The 21,824-nt window shown below is 38.0% G+C and overlaps 1 protein-coding gene across 2 annotated transcripts in view; it reads right to left on the reverse strand.

Moving 5' to 3' along the window:
• The window catches only part of PHKA1 (phosphorylase kinase regulatory subunit alpha 1), a 130,676-nt gene that overhangs the window by 70,525 nt on the left and 38,327 nt on the right, over positions 1–21,824 (reverse strand). For both annotated transcript variants that reach the window (XM_082864921.1, XM_082864922.1), the window contains exons 11-14: positions 18,774–18,869; positions 17,392–17,499; positions 15,859–15,937; positions 9,381–9,515 (exon numbers count right to left, since the gene is read on the reverse strand). In XM_082864921.1, coding sequence (XP_082721047.1) covers positions 9,381–9,515; positions 15,859–15,937; positions 17,392–17,499; positions 18,774–18,869 — 418 coding nt within the window. The remainder of the gene's footprint in view (positions 1–9,380; positions 9,516–15,858; positions 15,938–17,391; positions 17,500–18,773; positions 18,870–21,824) is intronic.

Below are 21,824 nucleotides of genomic sequence, written 5' to 3' on the forward strand. Positions count from 1 at the left end.
TGATAAGGATTACATTGAATCTGTAGATTGCTTAATAAGGACATTTTGACAATGTTAATTACTGCAATCCATGAACGTGGAATATCTTTCCATTTATTTGTTTCTTCTTCAATTTCTTTCAACAATGTCTTATAGTTTTCACTGTATAGGTCTTTTACCTCCTTGGTTAATTCCTAGATATTGCCATTTTGTTGTTGTTGTTGTTGTTGAATATCTTGCTCATGTATATTTTAAAGGGATGATTGTAGATATCAAGTTAGCAGAGTATAGTATTTAGATTTTAGTGGATTATTTTAATAATTATCAATACACCAGAAATCGTGTTTCAAAATTTTTATTGAGGTATAGTTGATGTACAATATTATGTTTCAGGTGTACAACATAGTGATTCACAATTTTTAAAGATTATACTCCATTTATAGTTATTATAAAATATTGGCTATATTCGCTGTGCTGTACAATATATCCTTGTAGTATATTTATTTTATACATAGTAGTTTGTACTTCTGAATCCCCTACCCCTGTCGTGCCCCTTCCCCCTTCCCACTCCCTACTGCTGACCACTAGTTTGTTCTCTATATCTGTGAATCTGTTTCTTTTTAGTTATACTCACTAGTTTGTTGTATTTTTAGATTCCTCATATAAGTGATATCATACAGTATTTGTCTTTGTCTGACTTATTTCACTTAGCATAACACCCTCCAAGTCCATCCATGTTGTTGCAAATGGCAAAATTTCATTCTTTTATATGGCTGAGTAGTATTTCATTGTGTGTATACATCTTCTTTATCCATTCATCTGTTGATGGACATTTCAGTTGCTTCCATATCTTGGTTACTGTAAATACTTCTGCTGTGAATGTGAACATTGGGGTGCACGCATGTTTTCAAATTAGTATTTTCATTTTTTTCAGATATATAGCCAGGAGTGGAATTGCTGGGTCATATGGTAGTTCTATTTTTAGTTTTTTGAGAAACCTCCATATTGTTTTCCACATGGCTGCACCAATTTACATTCCCACCAACAGTGTACAAGGGTTCCCTTTTCTCCAACATTTGTTATTTGTGTTCTTTTTGATAGCCATTCTGACAGGCATGAGGTGATATCTCACTGTGGTTTTAATTTGCACTTCTCTGATGATTAACAATGTTGAGCATATTCCTAGTTTCTTAATTTCTCTTTCTGCTAGCTCATAGTTAGCATATAGGACTGTAACAGATATTTTTATTTTGATTTTGTATCCTGAAATTTTGCTGTGTTCATTTATTATTTCTAATAGTTTTTCGGTAGAGTCTTTAGGGTTCTCTCTATATAAAATCATGTCATCTACAAATAGTGACAGTTTTACTTCTTCCTTTACAATTTGGATGCCTTTTATTTCTTTTTCTCTCCTAACTGCTCAGGCTAAGACTTCTAATACTATGTTGAATAGGAGTGGCAAGAGTGGGCATCCTTGTCTTGTTCCTGATCTTAGAGAGACAGCTTTCAATTTTTCACCATTGAGTATGACGGTAGCTGTGGGTTTGTCATATATGACCTTTATTTTGTTGAGGTATGTTCCCTGCATACCCACTTTATTGAGTTTTTATCATGAAAGAGGGTTAAGTTCTGTCAAATGCTTTTTCTGCATCTACTGAGATGATAATATGGTTTTTAATCCTTCATTTCGTAATATGGTGTATCACGTTGATTGATCTACAGATGGTGAACCATCCTTGCATCCCTGGAATAAATCCCACTTGATCATGGATGGTGTAGGACCCTTTAGATGTTGAATTTGGTTTGCTTTAGATGTTGAATTTGGTTTGCTAATATTTTGTTGGGGATTTTTGCATCTATGTTTATCAGAAATACTGGTCTGTAATTTTCTTTTTTTGTGTTGTCTTTGTCTGGTTTTGACATCAGAGTGATGTTGGCCTTGTAAAATGAGTTAGGAAGTGTTCCCTTCACTTTTTGGCAATAGTTTGAGAAGGATAGGTATAAAATCTTCTTTGAATGTTTGGTAGAATTCACCTGTGAAGCTGTCTGGTCCTGGACTTTTGTTTTGGGGGAGCTTTTTTGATTACTGTTTCAACCTCTGTAATAGTACTTGGTCTACTCAAGTTTTCTATTTCTTCATGGTTTGGTCTTGGAAGGTTGTATAAATCTAAGAATCTGTCCATTTCTTCTAGGTTGTCCAATTTGTTGGTGTATGGCTGTTTATAATATTCTTTTATAATTCTTTGTACTTCTGTGGTATCCATTGTTATTTATCCTCTTTCACTTCTGATTTGTTTATCAGGGCCTTCTCTCGTTTTTTCTTAGTGAGTCTAGCTAATGGTTTGTTGATTTTGTTTATCTTTTTAAAGACAGCTCTTAGTTTCATTGATCTTTTCTATTGCCTTTTTAGCCTCTATTTCATTTATTTCAACTCTGATCTTTATTATTTCCTCCCTTCAATTAACTTGGGTTTTGTTTTTCTTTTTCTAGTTCCTTTAGGTGTAAGGTTAGACTGTTTATCTGAGAGTTTTGTTTCTTTCTAAAAAAAAATTCTTCTCTACCTGTGGGCAGGGGATGGGGTTTCCACTGTCAGGCCCCACCTCAGAGCTGGCAAGGTAACACTAGGATGGGACATCTGAGTTCCAGTGACTCCCCTGGCAGCAGCAGCTCTTTGAGGGTCCTAGGAGTCTGTGGGGGTCCAGCTCCTGGCCCAGGCCAACATTTGGTCCTGGAGCCTGGGCTCTGGTTTCTGGTGCTGCTCAGTTTTCTTGTTTCTTGAGGTAGGCCTGTATTGCTATAAACCTCCCTCCCAGCTTTGTTGCATCCCATAGATTTTGATATGTCGTATTTTCATTTTCATTTGTCTTCAAGTAATTTTTGATTTCTCCTTTGATTTCTTCGTTGCCCCAATAGTTGTTCAGTAGGATGCTATTCATTCTGCACATATCTGTGATTTTTCCAGTTTTCTTCTTGTAGTTGATTTGTAGTTTCATTCCATTGTGATCAGAAAAGATGCTTGATGTGATTTCAATCTTCTTAAATTTATTGAGACTTGTTTTGTGTCCCAAATTATGGTCTATCCTTGAGAAAGTTTCATATACACTTGAGAACATATGTATATTCTGCTGCCTTTGGATGGAATGTTCTATACAAATCTATCAAATCCATCTGGTCAAAAGTTTCATTTAAGACTGTTGTTTCCTTGTTGACTTTCTGTCTGGATGATCTAACCACTGATGTTAAGTGGGGTGTTAAAATCCCCTACTATTATTGTGTTGCTGTCAATTTCTCCCTTTAGGCCTGTTAATAATTGTTTTATACAATTTGGTGCTTCCATGTTAGGTGCGTATATACTAATCACTGTTATGTCTTTTGATGAACTGTCCCTTTTATCATTATATACTGTCCATTTTTATTTCTTGTTACCTTTTTTGGCTTTATTTCATCTGATATGAATATGGCTACACCTGCCTTCATTTGGCTGCTATTTGCTTGGAATATCATTTTACATCCCTTCCCTTCGGCCTATGTTTGTCTTTAGAGTTGAGATGTGCCTCTTGGAGGCAGCAAATAGTTGGGTCTTGTTTTTTAATCCATCCAGCCACTGTGTGTCATTTGGTGAATTCAATTTATTTATATTTAGGTTGATTATTGATATATGAGGACTTAATACTGCCATTTTATCTTTTGTTTTCTGGTAGCTCTATATCTCCACTGTTTCTTTTTCCTTTTGTTTCTGTCTGCCATTTTGGTTTGATGGTTTTCTGTGATATTTTTCTCAGTTTCTTCTCTGTGTGTGTGTGTCTCTATTTTATGTTTATTTTTGTGGTTACCGTGAGGTTTGTATAAAATTTCTCATAGATAAAATAGTCCTTTTTCTGCTGATAGCATCTTATGTTCACTCACCTATATGAATTCCATCCTTTTCCTCCTCCCCTTTTAGTGTTTTTGTTGTCTCAAATTATCCCTTTTTATGGTTGTGGGTTTGTTACCAAAATAAGATAGCTATAATTATTTTTCTGCTTTCTTTTTTCCCCTTTAACCTTTATAATAGTGTTTAAAAATCTGTTCTGATAAAGAGCTGCAGTTTTCTGATTCTATTTATCACCCTGCTTAAAGTTTTATGTATTTTTGCTATTTTGTTTCTGGTAGAAGAGCTCCTTTCAATATCTCTTGTAAGGCAGGTCTAGTGTTGATGAATTCCCTCAGCTTTTGTCTGGGAGACTTTATTTCTCCTTCATATCTGAATGATAATTTTGCTAGATAGAGTATTCCGGGGTGACAGTTTTTCTTTCAGTATTTTGAAAATGTCATTTCACTCTCTCCTGGATGTTAGGGTTTCTGCTGAGAAATCTGCTGATAGCCTAATAGGGGTTCCTTTGTAGGGCACCATCCTTTTTTCCCTGGCTGCCTTTAAAATTCTTTGTCATTAACTTTATTTTAAAAAAAATTGTATTTATTTGGTCGCGCTGGGTCTTAGTTGCAGCAGGCGGGCTCCTTAGTTGTGGCAGGTGGATTCCTTACTTACAGCACGTGGGATCCTTAGTTGCAGCATATGGGCTCCTTAGTTGCAGCAGGAGGGCTCTTTAGTTGTTGCTCGATGCCTCCTTAGTTGCGGCATGTGGACTCTTAGTTGCTGCATGCATGTGGGATCTAGTTCCCTGACCAGGGAACTGCATTGAGAGCACAGAGTCTTCACTACTGCTCCACTAGGGAAGTCCCCTCTTTGTCATTAACTTTTGACAATTTTAATGTGTCTTGGAAAAGGTCTTTTTGCAATGAGTTTAATTAGGTGTTCTCATTGCTTCACAGACTTGATTGTCCAGTTTCTTCCCCAGGTTTGGGAAGATCTCAGCTATTGTTTCTTTAAATAATTGCTCTTCTTCTCTTCTTCTGGGATACCTATTATCCCAATGCTGCCTTTCCTAAAAGAGATGTGTAGCTCTCATAGGATTTCCTCTTTTTATATATGTCTTACTTCTCTTTCCTCTTTTACTTGTATCATTTCTAGGTTTCTATCTTTGAGTTCACTAATGCTCTCTTCCATATTGTCTGCTTTATTTCCAATCCTTTCTAATGCATTTTCATCTTGTTTATTGTGTTTCTCATTTCCAGAATTTCTGTTTGGTTCTTCTTTAGAGTTTCAATCTTTTTGGTAAAGTATTCCTTCTGTTCATTAATTTTATTCCTGAGCTCATTACACTGCCTTTCTGAGTTTTCTTGTATCTCATTGAGTTTCTTCATGATGGCTATTTTGATGGCTCTATATGATGGCTCTATCAGTTAGATCTCAATATTCCATGACTTTAAGTTTGGCTTCTGGAGAATTGTCATTTTCTTTTTGTGATATAGTGTTACTGTGATTCTTCATATTGCTTGATGAATTGTTCCTCTGCTGGCACATTTGAAGTTAAATGACTGGTTAGGAGTTACAATCCTTTCTTTTGATTTCCAGTAGGTGGCGCTATCACACAAGTTTTTGGTTTCGCTCACCTGAGATACCTCTGGTTATACTTGAGAGTTGGCACTTTCCAGCCTCCACCATATGTGTAACAGGTGTGGCTCTGTGCTTTTGCTGTTGCTTCTTGTGCCTCTAGGCTTATTGCTGTATTGCTTCTGCCAGAGCTGCTGTCATTACTGGGATGATGGGCTCTTCTCTTTTGTGGGAGATCCCCTGAGACACAGGCTCTGCTGTGGAGGGAGGGGAACAGTGTGGGGGGGAAGCTGGGGTTGCACAGATGCCTCCACTGTGTCTGGTGCTGTCAGGTTCGGGGGCTCTGCCAATGCAAATAGTGGGGCAAGAGTCTGGGGTCATGGGTTCCTCAGTGACTGGAGGGATGGGGTCCCAGGCCCCACTGTTCCTGCTGCTAAGTTGCCTGTGGTGGCAGGCAGAGTCATGCGTGCTGCTTCCCCTGCTGCTATTGGGTTTTCTGAAGCTATGGGCTCAGCTGCCACAGTCAGAGGGCTGGGATTGCAGGTACCAACTCCACTGTTCCCTCTGTTCTGCCTCCTCTATGTGTTCCAGTTCACCCACCTATAGATGTACAGATGTGTGGAATTCTCTGGCATCCTGTTGTGTTGGGCAAAGGCACCTTTGTTGTGTTGTAGATGTTTTACTGGTTGTAGCTTCAAGGGGAGAGACAAAGGTAGCTTTTCACTACACCATGTTTCTGACAGCACTCTCCTATAAAGTTCTTATGTTCCCAAAGTTGATTAACAACATAATATTTAAAAATTAAAAAAAAATTATAGAACTGAAATACTGAGTGTTTGAGGTGAGGCACAGAATCCCACTTCTGGGAACATATATAAATGAACATACCTCGTGAAGAAATAGCCTGTTTTCCTTGGTGGAATTACAGCTGTCATTCAATATATCCTTAAAGCAACTTTGGGGCTTCCCTGGTGGCGCAGTAGTTAAGAATCCACCTGCCAATGCAGGGGACATGGGCTCGAGCCTGGTCTGGGAAGATCCCACATGCCACAAAGCAACTAAGCCTGGGCACCACAACTACTGAACCTGAGCTCTAGAGTCCACGAGCCACAACAACTGAATCTGCGTGCCACAACTACTGAAGCCCAGGTGCCTAGAGCCCGTGCTCTGCAACAAGAGAAGCCACCACAATGAGAAGCCCATGCACCGCAACGAAGAGTAGCCCCTGCTCACCACAACTAGAGAAAGCCTGCGCACAGCAACGAAGACCCAACGCAGCCAAAAATAAATAAATAAATTTAAAAGAAAGCATTTTTGTTATTGTGAAATTATTGCAATAATAGAATTATGAAGAGTCACTCATTTTATAAATCATCAAAACGTGCCTTTCTTGACCTTCCCAGGCAAATCTATTCTCTTTCTCCTGTACTTTGTACATAATGCCGTTGTTATAGCATTTATAAGACTGTACTATAATTATTTGGTTATATGTCTATGTCTCTCACAGCATCACGCCCAGTGCCTGGTACATAAAAGTAAGCAATAGAGCCTTATGAAAGAATGAATGAATGAAGCGAATGAAGGAGCACATTTGGAAAATAAATATAACTTGCTACTTGAGTCCCTGAAATGTTTGTGCATTCATTAAACTGAAGTCCCGAAGACCTAGTAGTCCCTATTTTCTCTGGCTAGGAAATAATAACTTCGTAAGAGGCCCAAAACAAAGTGCAGACTTTGAAAAAGTAGTCAGTAAGGAGTTTGCTTCTGTTTGTTAGAGAGATCTGATGTGATGCAGGTAGATTCCAGGAATGAAGTCCCAGAGCTTGGAAGTTACCTATATCCTCATAAGATTATGCTGAGTTTACAACAATGGATGTGAAGAAGAAAAGGGTAAAAGGCATCAACTTTTAAGTGAGAGCCAGAGAGAATCACATCAAAGGCATCAACAGGACTTCCACAAACCCCAAACCATAGAGACTTCTCAGAAGGGCAAAGAAGATAGTGATTACAAGATCAAATAATATTCATGGAGTAAGATTTGGGCTAGATAGAGAAATACCTTCCTTATTTCAAGGGATTTAGTGCTAGGGGACTGGTATCTGGAGACTAGGAGTACATTATAGTCTGAGACTAGAGGGAATAGCCAAGGAGATTAAAAAAAAATCCAGGAAGCAGGTTCTAGAAAGGACTGAGGTACCCCATCCCACCTAGTAAAGCATCAATCCAAATTAATCTCAGAAGTTTCAGAGTCTTGACTTGGCATTTACCACTAATAGGGCTGAGTCAGTGGAGGGAACCAGGGGTTCAGTAATTTGTACTATTCAAGCTAATTTGTGGCTAGGTTTTATTTATTAGGACCTGAGACCTATATTCAATAAAATTGATAATTTCTATGTGTTTATATTTTAGTTTTCCATTTTTTTGGTAAAATTTCTTTAGGAACTTCCAACTTTGCACTTAATTTAAAAAGAAAAGGGATTTTCTACATTATAGCTAGAATGGAAGAGTGGGGGAAATCCATATATTCCTACAGCCAAATGTAATGTTAATAGCTCTGGGAGTTCAGGTCGTGCTGGCATAAAATGTGGGTGCTAGGAAAGATAAAGAACAGTCAGCTCTGACTGTTGGTCCTTCCCTCCTTGGTTGATTCCCTCTCAATTTAGACCTACATAACTGCCACAGAAATTGAGTGTTCAGAGTAGGTGTTAGTAAAAAGGGATGGAGGCTGGTTTTGAGCTGGACAAAATTTGGTTTGGCTTTAATTACTAACAGACCACTCTTGGTGAAGAAAAAAAGTACACACACAACTAGGGTTTGTAAGTGGCAATCTACTATGTAAGGTACATTCTTTATTTATAAATTTACTTTGTGGCTTGATTTAAGATTGTATTAATTTCCCATTGGTGCTATGACAAAGTAACATAAACTCAGTAGCTTAAAACAACATACACTTATACTCTTACAGTTCTGGAGATGAGAAGTCCAAAATGACCCTTATGGCTACTATGACGTAAAATAAAAATCAAGGTGTCAAGCAGGGCTGGTTGCTTTTGGAGGCTCCAGGGGAGAATCTGTTCCTTGACTCTTCCAGCTTCTAGAGGATAAGCCTAACAGCCTTATCACTCTGATCACTTGCTTCTGTCATCACATCTCTTACTTCTACAGTCTGATCTCCTTCTGGGTATCTCTTATAAGGAGACTTGTGATTATACTTAGGGCCCACCTGAATAATCCAAAATAATCCTTCCCACCAATCTCAATCTCCTTAATCTGATCATACCCACAAAATCCCTTTTGCCTTAAATGGTAATGTTCACAGGTTCCAGGGATTAGGGCCTGAATATCTTTTGGGGCCACTATTCAGCCTTCCACAAGCGTGGTTTAGAAATTTTGCACATCCTTTTTTTAACAATGTAGTAATTTGTTTAATGTGAAATTTGTAGTAACTTGCATAAATTTTTAACTTGTAGTAATTTGTTTAATGTGTCTATCACCAAATTTAATATATAAGTTGAATAAAAAATAAGTACTAATTAAAAATAAGTATTAGATTAAGAAATGGAATTTTAAAATATTGTCAACTAATTCATTACATGACAAAGTATAAAGAACTAAAAACAAGTTCCTTGGCTATTAATGTATATAAAGTTAGCATTTTTTCAAAATGGAAATATAGGTCCCAAGAAAGGGGAGAAGAACAAGTTGGTTAAGCACACACTTGGAATGAAGATACAAAGTTGCCTGATAACAGTCATGCCCTCTGTACCAAAGAGTTCATAAAACACACTGAAAATTATCAAGCCTGCTCAGGATATATAGGGTTAGAAACTTAGATTCCAGAGACTCTAAATTCCTTTTCAGATGCAGTTTAATAAAGCAATACAAGATCAAGAAAAAAATAAAAAGGAAGGAAACCAGCCTGTATCAAATAATGCTTTGATTCTAGCAGGCTGGCCAATCTCCTTACCTAGGCTGGAATAAATGTGGCTGAGAATACAAGCTGGTTGTACTCTGATGGGGTGCACCTCAGCAATGGTCTCCACATCAATTCCCTTGTCCTTCAAAATGGCCTTGATTTCTTCTGTCTCAGCTAGAATGGAAACTATAGGAAAGAAAGAAGATGAGGTCAACAGAAAATTTTATTTCAACAGGAAACTAAAGATCTCTCGAGCCACACAATATTTTTTTGAAGGGAAAACAAAAGGAAGGTAAGGAAATTAACAGTTATTGCAGACTTGATGAAACAATCATCATGCTTGGTACATAATGATATTATCTAAATGGAAAAGGAAACAAGATTTCATGATTAGAATATTTAATTCTGTTTTTTGTCTAAATACCTATGTGCTTCTAGAGAATGCCATACTCACTTATATCTGTGATTCTATGTTTAAATAGGAAAAAAAAAGACCAGGGACAGCATTATGAGGATAATAAAGAACACCCTAATGGTACGAATTGCTCAAAGCTAGAGAACAGTAGAAGGCAAGGTAAATTCAGGATAAAGCACTGAGGTACCATATTTGAAACTCTGTGTAGTTGTTTTGGGGGATGGGGATAAGACTTCTCTAGACTCAGAGCCTGCCAAACCTGGACAGCTCCCTTTTCTTCCTCTCACACTCATGTCTCAAAAGTGGTAATCATACTCACAAAGGAGAAGTCCAGGCCACCTCACTGACTCTTCTGTTTATTCCCCCTCTGTGGGACTGATAATCTGTCTGGAGGCCAATAACCTGAATGGGGTCTCAGCTGGCTTAATGCTAAGCACCAGGGGCAAACATGTACCCTATTCCTGCTCCTCTAGTACTGCTAGATATGTTGAATTGGGTTTATAAGAAAATGAAGGTGCCATTTGGTTCATTCCAGCTTACAAGTATTGTATTTGTTGAGTTTGGGGGGCAAAAGCCTAGTTAAAAAAGTGCTACTCTGCATTCCTTTGCCATTATCTTTTGTGTATTTTTCTATCTTGGGGACCTCATGGTGTTGTGCTGTTGTGGTCTGGGGCAGGATATGCAGGGTATGGTGATTACAGAGTCCCCTGGACATAACACCATCTTGATTACTTCTAACTGAAAACAACAAAGATTCTCCAGGAAAAATATACAGAGGAAGAATAATAGTGGGCTGACAAAAGTCCAGGGAAACATATGTGGTCATCTATTCATTCATTAATAAACATTTACTAAGCACTTAAATGGTAAGGTACTATGCTAGGCACTAGGGATTTAGAGATGAATATGTTAGTCTCTCCCTCAAGGAGCTCATAGTGTAATGAAAGTGACACACACATAAACTCATTATAAAATAACCTGTTAAGTAAATAAATATATGCACAGAACATTGTGTGATCACCCAAGAGTGACACCTATCTAGTCTGGAGTTGGCAGGGGGAAGTTTCAGAAAAGGCTTCCTGATGTCTAAGATGAACTTGAAAAAATGAATAAGTTAGCCAGGAGAAAGAAGGGAATAGGAATTGGGAAAGCCATTTTAGGTAGAAGATCCAGAATGATCATAAAACATGAAAATGGAAAAGTATGTGTTTGTGTGTTTGTGTGTGTGTGTGTGTAAGAGATGGGGTGGGGACTATATACATTTCCATATTGCTGTAGCATGAAACACCTTGCACAGTGGAAAAAAACACACAAAAAACAAACAACCCCCCCACCAACCACCAACAAAATGAATCTGGAAAGGCAAATAGGGGTTAGATCATCATGGAGAGCATGTGTGTCACTTTAAGGAACTTGCATTTTATCCTTGGGTAATGATTTCCAAATTGCATTCTCCTGAGCCTCAGGGTTCTGCAGAGGGCAATGCAGTTGGTAGCAGGAGTAAAGGGGACTAAAGGAGAGGCAAATGAACAACACTCTGGGGTCCCAGGGCTACTTTCAACCCCAACAACTCAGCTTTTTGTTTATGTTTTATCAAGTATATAGAAAATGCTTATTTGGTACCACCTATGTGCTAGGTACTGCCATATGCTAGGGATACAAAGATAGACATGATCCTTGGAGAAAATGACATTGACACTGAGTCTTGCTAGAGAGCTGAATAGGAGTTATTCTGGTAAAAGTGAAGGTAAAACTAAGGGAGAAGCTGTTTCAGACAAAAGAAATAGCATAGACAAAGGCTCAAGGGCAACAGAGAACAAGGCAGATCTAGGAATAATAAAAAAAGTTCTTTATAGTAGGAACATGGAGTGTGAAGCGGCAGTGGTGAGAAATGACGCTGAAGGTGGGGTCAGGGAGCAGATCATAAAGAGCCTTGTAAGCCATGTTAAGAAAGTTGGCAATGGGAAGCCCCTGCACAGTTGTAATCAGGGGAGTAGCATATCCAGATCTCCGTCTTAAAAAGAACATATTCATGTTGATGATTAAAGAATAAGCTGATATACTGTAGTGGACCTACACTGAAGACAGGGAGACCACTTCAAAAGTTATTGCATTAAAAAAAAAAGTTATTGCATTAATGCAAGGAAGAGATGCTGACTACTTAGATTAGGATCATGACATTGGTACTGGATAAACTAGATGGATTTATGAATTATTTAGAAGGTAAAGAAATTGGGACTTGTTAACTGAACGTAGGAGATGAGAGGGAGAGATACCGAGAATGATTCTTCATGTGTTTATTTGTGTAACTGCGAGAAAAGTGTGCCATTTACTGACATAGGCAAATAGGGAGAAAAGCAGGCACAGATGATGTAGAACTAGGAGAGTGCAGCTGATTAATTTTGGACATGTTGAGTTTAAAGTGAATGTGATATATTCAGGAGTCATTAGCATAGAAAGAGATGGGTCAAGGAGAATATATAGAAAAGAAGAGAAAAGGACCTAGAATATAACCTTGAGAAATTTCAACATATAAGATATGCGCAGATGATGAAAAAGCCTGGGGGCGGGAGTGAGGGGTTCTTGTCTCATGGCTTATATGTTCTCTATGGTATAGGAGGTGAGGTCATCTTCTGAGAGGGGAGAAGTTAGGAGGCAGGAAAAGGGAAAAGGTGAGGAATGGGAGGAAGCTGAGAGACAATAACAAATATTCTGAATAATGAGAGCAGTGGGCTACGGACAAAACTCCCAGAAATACCAACAGTTAAGGGGCAAGGGGAAGAAGAGGAAGCCCAGAATGAGACAGAAAAGTACAAAACTTAGGTTGAAGGAGAGCCAAGGGAGTATGGTATCACAGAAGACATGTGAGTTAAGAGTTTCCAGAAACATAAACAACAAATGAAACAGAAAGATCCTCTAAGAAGTGGATTGAAAAATATCTACCGAGTTTGGCAATAACTTAAGCAAAATCACTTTCAGAGGAATGATAAGCTAGTTGTAAATGAATGCAGAATGAATGAAATGTAAAGAAGTGGAAGTTTGGATGAGAAAGGAAGGATAGGATAACTAGAGGGAGATGAACATGTCAATGTATTAAAAATCAGAACCAACAGAGAAGAGTTTGAAGATAGGAAAGAGTAGGTTTCTATGAAGGCTAGGGAAGAGGATAGGATCAAGCATCAGAAGGAAGAGTTGGTGCTGAAGAGGAGAAAAGACAGCTTTTCTGAGACTCAAGAAAAGGAGGCAAGGCTGGGTGAAGATATAAGTAAGACTGTAGTGGGGGGTGGGTTGGGAAATTGACAAAGATCAAAACATTAAGATTACCCAGCATAAAGTAGCAGGCCAAGAATGAGGTTGAAAACAAGCAGTGGGGTTGAAAACAGAGAACGTGTGGAATAGTTGAGGAGAATGAAAATGCTGACTAACAATAAGAACAAGGACTGACAGGAGGCACTGTAGGCCTAGTTAAGTTGGAGACTGTGGATTTACAATGCTACCACTCTGCTCATTTGTGTGATTTTTTTTTTCTAGAAGATTTTAGCAGGCCAGGTACAGGATCAGAAAATATAGAGAGTAAAACTGATCTGGGGCTGTGATTTTTCTGGTGGGTGTAGCAGAAGTTTGGTGTGCTGGTAATTAAGAGATTTAGATGACCAACCGAAAGGTAGGGGAGTGTAAACTAGGAGAAAATAGACACAAGTGTAATGGGTCGGGGGGAAGAAAACTGAAATAATATGCAGTTATGACTGGTGATTGGGACTTTTGGGAATGGAATATATGAGGTGAAACAGTTCTAAAGTTTCGTCCTAAAAGTGAGTGGAGTAGAGGCAGAGGGAAGGGTCACTAGGGTTCTAGATATCCAAGAATTTTGAGGCTAAAATATTAGATGGCACTTACTCTGATGCTGAAATCTAGTACTATGGTAGGAATTGGGGAAGAAGAGGAAGGCTATGAGCCAAGCCTCAAAGTCTCTAATGAATGAATGAGAGTAACCAGGAGACCAATATAGCCAGATGGCATAAGTTTCAAAGGAGAACAAGCTTTCTCATGGGAGGGGAAGAGTAACGGTCTTTTATATAACGTTCGCTATGTACAGGAATACCTCAGAGATGTTGCAGGTTTGGTTCCAGACCACTGCAGTAAAGCGAGTATAACGATAAAGCGAGTCACAAATTTTTAGTTTCCCAGTGCATATAAAAGTTATGCTTATAGAAAACAAACTTATGGTTACCAAAAGGGGTAGCAAGGTGGTAAGGGTAGATAAATTAGGAGTTTGGGATTAACATATACACACTACTATATATAAAATATTAATAGGTAAACAGCAAGGATCTACTGTATAGCACAAGGAACTATACTCAATATCTTGTAGTAACCTCTAATGGAAAAGAATCTGAAAAAGAATATATATATATATATAAAAAAGAATATATATATGTATATATATATATATATATACACACACACACACACACATACACACAACTGAATCACTTTGCTGTACACTTGAAACTAACACAACACTGCAAATTAACTATACCTCAATTAAAAAATAAATAAAACCAAATGAAAAGAGTTATGTTTACACTATATTTTAGTCTGTTAAGTGTGCAACAGCATTGTATCCAAAAAAAACAATGTAAATGCCTCAATTAAAAATACTTTATTATTGGGCTTCCCTGGTGGCGCAGTGGGTGGGAGTCCGCCTGCAGATGCAGGGGACACGGGTTCGTGCCCCGGTCCAGGAGGATCCCACATGCCGCGGAGTGGCTGGGCCCGTGAGCCATGGCCGCTGAGCCTGCGCTCTGCAATGGGAGAGGCCACAGCGGTGAGAGGCCCGCGTACCACAAAAAGAAAAAACAAAACAAAAAATACTTTATTAGTAAAAAATGCTAACAATCATCTGAGCCTTCAATGAGTCATAGTAGTAACATCAAAGATCACTGATCACAGATTACTATAACAAATATAATAATAATGAAAAAGCTTTAAGTATTGCTAGAATTATAAAATGTGACAGAGACACGAAGTAAGCAAATGCTCTTGGAAAAATGGTGCCAACAGACTTGCTTGACACAAGGTTGCCACAGACCTTCAATTTGTAAAAAACACAATATCTGCAAAGCACAATAAAGTGAAGCACAATAAAATGAAATACGCCTGTACATTGATAAGCAAAGACTACCTTTATGACTACCTTTATCCTATCCTACCACATAGGATGCCAAGTATAAGAAGGTTTAGAAAATACTAAGGATTATTTTCTATATAGAATCAACTCCAATGGAGGTTGGGGTTGAAGTGGAGATATTTCAGAGGAGCTTCTCAGGAGGACCTAGTACCACATTGGATAGCGTTTCTGGGGAGTCAAAAATCACCTGGAGTTTTCTACCCTAGGAGAGTAGCATAATAGTGATGTCATTGAGAGAGTTAAGGAAGGTGGCAAGATTTGCTTTTCTTGGGAGAGGTAAAAGAATAGGATGGAGACAAAAAAAGGTCAGTTTTGCATTTGAAGTATAAGTGATGAAAATGTTGTGTATATATATTGGGACTAGACTTCTTAAAACGTTTATACAGCTTAGCCCAGTGTTTTGCATAGAGTAGATAACCTCAAAATTTAAGTTGATTGCTAGGAACAAAAAATAAAGATTTGGAGTACTCTCTAAAGAGGTAATAGTTGGAGCCATGGAAGCAAATGTATTATGGAGGAGGCAGCCCTAGCAAACACATGCAGGGTATAAATACAGAAAGACAAGAGTATAAGACTAAGTACACAACCATTAGGAGGATATGAGAAGAAAGAAATACTAGCAGAAAAAGCACAGAAGGAATGCTCAGAACAAAAGCAGAGATAATCAGAAGGCTATAATATCATCATGGTGAAAAGAAAAGAGTTTCCAGAAATAAGAAGTATTAAGAGAATCAGATAACATCCTTTGTTAAGCATTTGTTCATGATTAAGATTAACAGAAATCTTGAAACCAAACAGAGTCAAGTTTATACTATACATTTTGAAGCCTAACAAAATACATCATAAAGAATAAAGTCATCATTTACTGGCCCAAACCAGACCTTTAGTGTTAAATTTCTGCTGCTGGGAATAAGAATACATACCTTGAACCACAACATCTGGCTTTGGTACAGTAGAAAACCTGCGATTCAGGGGGTCAATTTCTCCAGGAGCTAAAAATCCCTAAAGAAAAACCATAAAAAGACATATTACTATATCTCCAAAAAAGCTAATGTTTGAGGAGAAACAACATACCAGTGCCAAAACCCCGTACCATAACATGTGAGAGGCATGTATGGAAAGGAAACAAATACCTTTACTGTATGAAAATGTTTGAACTCCTGAATTCACATCCAAATTAATTTTATCTGGAGTTAATTTCTAGTGGCTGCCAAAAATCATTTTTTTGGAAATAGATGGGGTATAAAAGATAAACAGAAAGTTTTCTAGTTATACCTCCACTTTCTCTGGATGCACATGATTAGACAATCAGATCACAATGCTTCTAATCAATAATTTAAGTCATTAGTCCTGTTGCTTTCATATTTACACATATGCTTGCTATGATTTCTGCTTAGCAGATATCTTTTGACTTGACCTGAGTTTCTGTCTTTGATGAAATGCGATGAACTCACCCACTCAGCCCTTAAGAATACCATTCATCTCCTCATTTTTTCATAGCATTAATTTATTCTAATTGAATGAGAAAGTCACCAGGTAAGGATTATTTTAAACAAATCATTCTGCCCATTATTGCTACATTTATAATAATGTCAACTAAAGATAAACTTTATGCTGTACGCTTGAAACTCAGTGATATGTCAATTACATCTCAATAAAACTGGGACAAACAAAACAAAACAAATAAAAACAGCTCCAGAAAGAAAACAGTTATACATAAACAGGTCGAAGAGTATGGCTCAGAAAGGAAAGCTAAGTCCTACCCTAGATCCTCTAGGAGCCTGGGTTATAGCTTACCTTATATAATAACTTATAATGGGGAAATAGATTTGTCAGTAAAACTGGAAAACTTTGAGAAAGGGAACCCTTCTTATGGTTCAAAATGTCACAAATAAGCTGACGTAAACTAAGAAATTCCAAAGTGCTTCATTAAGAGCTGTCTCAACAGAGTTTAATATAAGGAACATTTAAAGGGCCCCTTATCAACAAACAAACAAATAAAAAACTATGATGCTCCCAAACACTTGTCATGGTACCTAAAATTATCTTATCAGTTTATTTAATTAAAGAATGAAACATTACATTGCTTGGAAAAGTTAGCACTTAAATCCATTATAAGTCATTACTATCCAAGCACAATTGCATTCGCAGTTACCAGACAGGCACTAGGGGGCGTTTTGAAAAGGAACTATCTAGGGTCTGATCCCAGAGCAACTTCAAGTACAGTACCAAGGTAGGAACCCCTGGGCAAGCATGACGGACATGGTTGCCAGAGGGAAAGATTTTTGCCAAGGACTGGCCATGCTCTCACTCTAAGAATCTGGAGGAAAATCTGTAATTAAGGCAGAATACAAAAGGCAAAAGATATATCCTTCAGATTTAATGAGCTACTCACAAATCTGATTGTTATGGTGACTAAAGCAGAAAAATGGAAGAGCCTTGAAGTTTCCCCTTACCTCTGCCATCAAGCTTCCTAAGATGTATAGAGACTGACCCCACATATGAGGCAGTTTGCCCATGGGGACTCGGTCCACAGTGTGAGGATTTTGATATTCTTCATCAACCTAAATAAATAAATAAATAAATAAAGAGATAAAGGAAAAGAGTAGAAGGTTTAGGGTTTCCCTGATGGTGCAGTGGTTAAGAATCCGCCTGCCAATGCGGGGGACACAGGTTCGACACCTGGTCCAGGAAGATCCCACATGCTGCGGAGCAACTAAGCCCATGCGCCACAACTACTGAGCCCGTGTGCCGCAACTACTGAAGCTCGTGCTCCTAGAGCCTGTGCTCCACAACAAGAGAAGCCACCACAATGAGAAGCCCGCGCACCACAACAAAGAGTGGCCCCCGCTCACCACAACTACTAGAGGAAGCCCGCACACAGCAATGAAGACCCAATGCAGCCAAAAATAAATAAATAAATTAATTAATTTAAAAAAAAGAATAGAAGGTTTAAAATACTAGACAACAAAAAGCCCGAGTCTGGATTGTGATTCATACTCTATAAAACAGTCATATATGCAATGCACTGAAAAGTCAAGCACTATGACTACAGTCTAGGGCAGTGCTCCTCTAACTGTACATGGATACACCCCACCTGAGGATCTTGTCCAATGGCATATTCTTACTGAGTAGATGTAGGGAAAGGCCTGAAATCTGCATTTCTAACAAGCTCTCAGGTTATGCTGCTGATGTTGCTAGGAGCTTAGTCCACTCATCCCCACCAGCATGGAATATTGCATCTCTCCCCCGGCTAATGCTCTTTTGCAATGGAGAAGAGGAACAATGGTAATTTGAACTGGCATTTTGAGAAAATGGAGACATACTTCATTTTCCAAGCCTGATCTACTCAATTAATCCCAAATGACTAGCCTCAAAGCAGAAAATATCAAATACTGAGAGTTCACACAGAACATCACTCTAGTTCGGCTTACTGATCTCCATATCATTCTCAACCTTAAAGTTTGATTTTTTAAAAAATCAATCTCTGAACAACTCATTTTATTTTTTTAAATTGAGGTTTGGCTGACATATAGAAAGGCCATACATATTTAACATATGCATCTTGATGAGTTTGAGGACAAATATACACCCGTGAAACTACCTCTATAAGATATGATCTTGCCCTCGTCTTGCCCAGTAACAGTGCCATAACTGAGTCTGCTTTATAAATATACTTTCAAAGGAATAAAATCATATTTTAATTGTTCTATACCTAAAGAAAGACTTTAGAACATTAAAATCAGAAGACTAAAAATTATTTGACTCAAATAAGGCAGTCGTTTTGAGGTGCTGTTCCTCTTCTCCCAGCTCCATATTATGGCACCGTCCAGCTTACCTTGTCAGGAGGAACACTGTACAGCTCCGGCAGAAGTGGGACTCCATTTTTGCCTTTGATGAGGACTGCTTCAAGAGCCTCTCTGTATTCTTGAACCTGTAGAGAAAAGAAAAGGGGAACAAAATTCATAGAGTTCCCTTTGGGGATCTAGGGAGGGTTGTAGCCAAAGAAGGTCCTATTGCAAAGGGGTATATTCACCTAGTGAAAGGAAAGAAAGGGAAGTAGTATTTACTAAATGCTGATGGAGGTCAGATACTATGCTAGGAGTTTTGCATACTTTTAACGCATTTAATTTTTTTTAACATCTTTATTGGAGTATAATTGCTTTACAATGTTATGTTAGTTTCTGTTATATAACAAAGTGAATCAGCTCTATGTATACATATATCCTCATATTCTCTCCCTCTTGCGTGTCCCTCCCACCCTCCCTATCACACCCCTCTAGGTGGTCACAAAGCACCTAGCTGATCTCCCTGTGCTACGTGGCTGCCTCCCACTAGCTATCTAGTTTACATTTGGTAGTGTATATATGTCAATGCCACTCTCTCACTTCATCCCAGCTTACCCTTCCCCCTCCCCACGTCCTCAAGTCCATTCTCTACATCTGCATCTTTATTCCTGTTCTGCTGATGAATAAATTTAATTTTAATAACCATCCAGGTGTCTGTAATTAAAGCCTTTTTACAGGGAAATTAAGGCTCAAGGAGGTTATGAGCTTCTGAAAGATCATACAGCGAGTGCAAGGATGAGCCCAGATTTGAGCCCAAGTCAGCCTGCCTCCACGTACATGCTTCTACCCACTGTGTACTACACTGAGTACAGCTTCTTGACTTTACATGTAATTGCTTTTAAAACTGTATTTTCCCTGTCAAATTAAGTTTCTATTATGATCAAGTTTACATTTTTTTGCTTAACAATTTGCTGTAGATTAGTAATAAATAAAAAGCAAAAAAAAACCCCACTATAATTTATGGTGGAAAAACTATATAGTCAGTTCTGCTATGATAGTTGTTTTGAAAACACAAATTTGTTCCAATGCATTTGATATATTACAGAACAATTTGAGCATAACATGAATTTCACATCTGCTTATGCACAATTTCAACCTGAGAAGGCACTCAGCTGAACTGAGTCGTGTAAGAATACACAACACACACACATGCACACACCTCAGAGCCATGAACCACAACCCATCCACATGTGGTGTTACAACTTTCCATCCAATTTCAGATAACTCTCCTACCACTCCCGAGCTGCTCCCTTCTCATGGCCGACTTGGCTGCATGGCTCTGTGCCTTCCCTTCTATTTAATTTCCCCTTCTATTCCCTCCTTGCCCTATTTTTTTAATTTTTCCTCTCTGTTTGATATTCTTTTTTTTTCTTTTCTCTTATGCTATCTCTCTTTTCCTCTCTTCCTCTGGCATGTAGGGTGGTGTGCACAGGAGCCCTGCAAGTGAGGTGGTAGGAACATGGTTGCACATATCCACAAGAAAACTTCAGGTGTTTTTCAAGGTACAAGTGCCATATCTTTGTGGTATTTATATATTTCTTAACCATTTAACATGTATAAGGCTGTGGTACTGTTTTTTTTCAATTATGAGAAAACCAAACACTAAAATAAAATTATATTTGAAGTATAAAACAACAGTTAATCTGAATTTTTAACAATGATATTAAATTTTAATACACATTTTAATAGCAGCATATTTTATACACATGATCTCTAATTTAACATTTCATTCTTGCTGAACATTTAAATTACCACCAGACTTAATTTGTATGAATGTAACAGTGATGAGCAGCGTTGTATCTAAATGTATGCCACCCTTGAAATAATTTTCTCAGAATATAATTTTTGAAAGAGTAATGAATGAATGTGTTAAAGCCATTAATGCCTATCTGTGGTACTGTTTTTATTAGGTTCCTATCATTTTGTATGTATTTCTGACAAACTTTTTAAGTGTTTTCCCCAACCACATTTTCCCATAAGCCCTATAGTTTTTACTTCTCAAATATGCAGAGCATGGTGATTTTTAGGGAACACCTATGTGTCTCATTATAGCCAAATTGACTGTACCATGCACTTATCATATGTCTTCATCTGTGAAATTCAAAGAATTTTAGGGCTATCCACTTCTTCAATGAAGAAAGAAAAACTAGTCTCATCATATGTACAGGCATACCTTGTTTTATTGCACTTTGCTTTATTGTGCTTCACAGATACTGCTTTGTTTGTTTGTTTTTGTTTCACAAATTGAAGGTTTGCAGCAACCCTGTGTTGAGCAAGTCTACTGGCATCATTGTTCTAACAGCATTTGCTCATTTTGTGTCTCTATGTCACATTTCTGGGAATTCTCAAAGTATTTCAAAGCATGTATCAGCAAAAAGATTATGACCCATGGAAGGCTCAGATGATGGTTAGCATTTTTCAGCAATAAAATATTTTTAACTAAGGTATGTACATTGTTTTTTTAGACATACTGCTATTGCACACTTAACAGAATGTAGTGTAAACATAACTTTTATATGCACTGGGAAACCAAAAAATTTCATATGACTTGCTTTATTGAGATATTTGCAATATTTGTGCTGCTCTGGAACTGAACCTGCATATCTCTGAGGTATGCCTGTACAGAGAAACTGAAGAAGTCAATGACAGTACTTGGACTACTCAGTGGTCAGCAGCAAAGCCAGGAAAAAAAAGAATAAATAAGAATCCAGGCCTTCCAGCTCCTTTTTTCCCCTGAGAGTTCAAAACACCTGAATATGCTTTGTACTTAGTTGGCACATTTAATAAATAAATCTTTCTTTGAGCAAGCACAGTTTTTGAGAAACAATTCTGTGGAATTTGAGAAGGACTGAGAAAAATCGTAGAATCAAAATAGGGTGGTCAAGGGACTTCCCTGGTGGTCCAGTGGGTAAGACTCTGTGCTCCCAATGCAGAGGCCCCAGGTTCGATCTCTGGTCGGGGAACTAGATCCCACATGCATAATGCAACCAAGAATCTGCATGCCGAAGCCCGCATGCCGCAACTAAGAAGCCCGCATGCCA

Source organism: Leucopleurus acutus (assembly GCF_964270905.1).
Source record: "Leucopleurus acutus genome assembly, chromosome: X".
Lineage (NCBI taxonomy): Eukaryota > Metazoa > Chordata > Mammalia > Artiodactyla > Delphinidae > Leucopleurus > Leucopleurus acutus.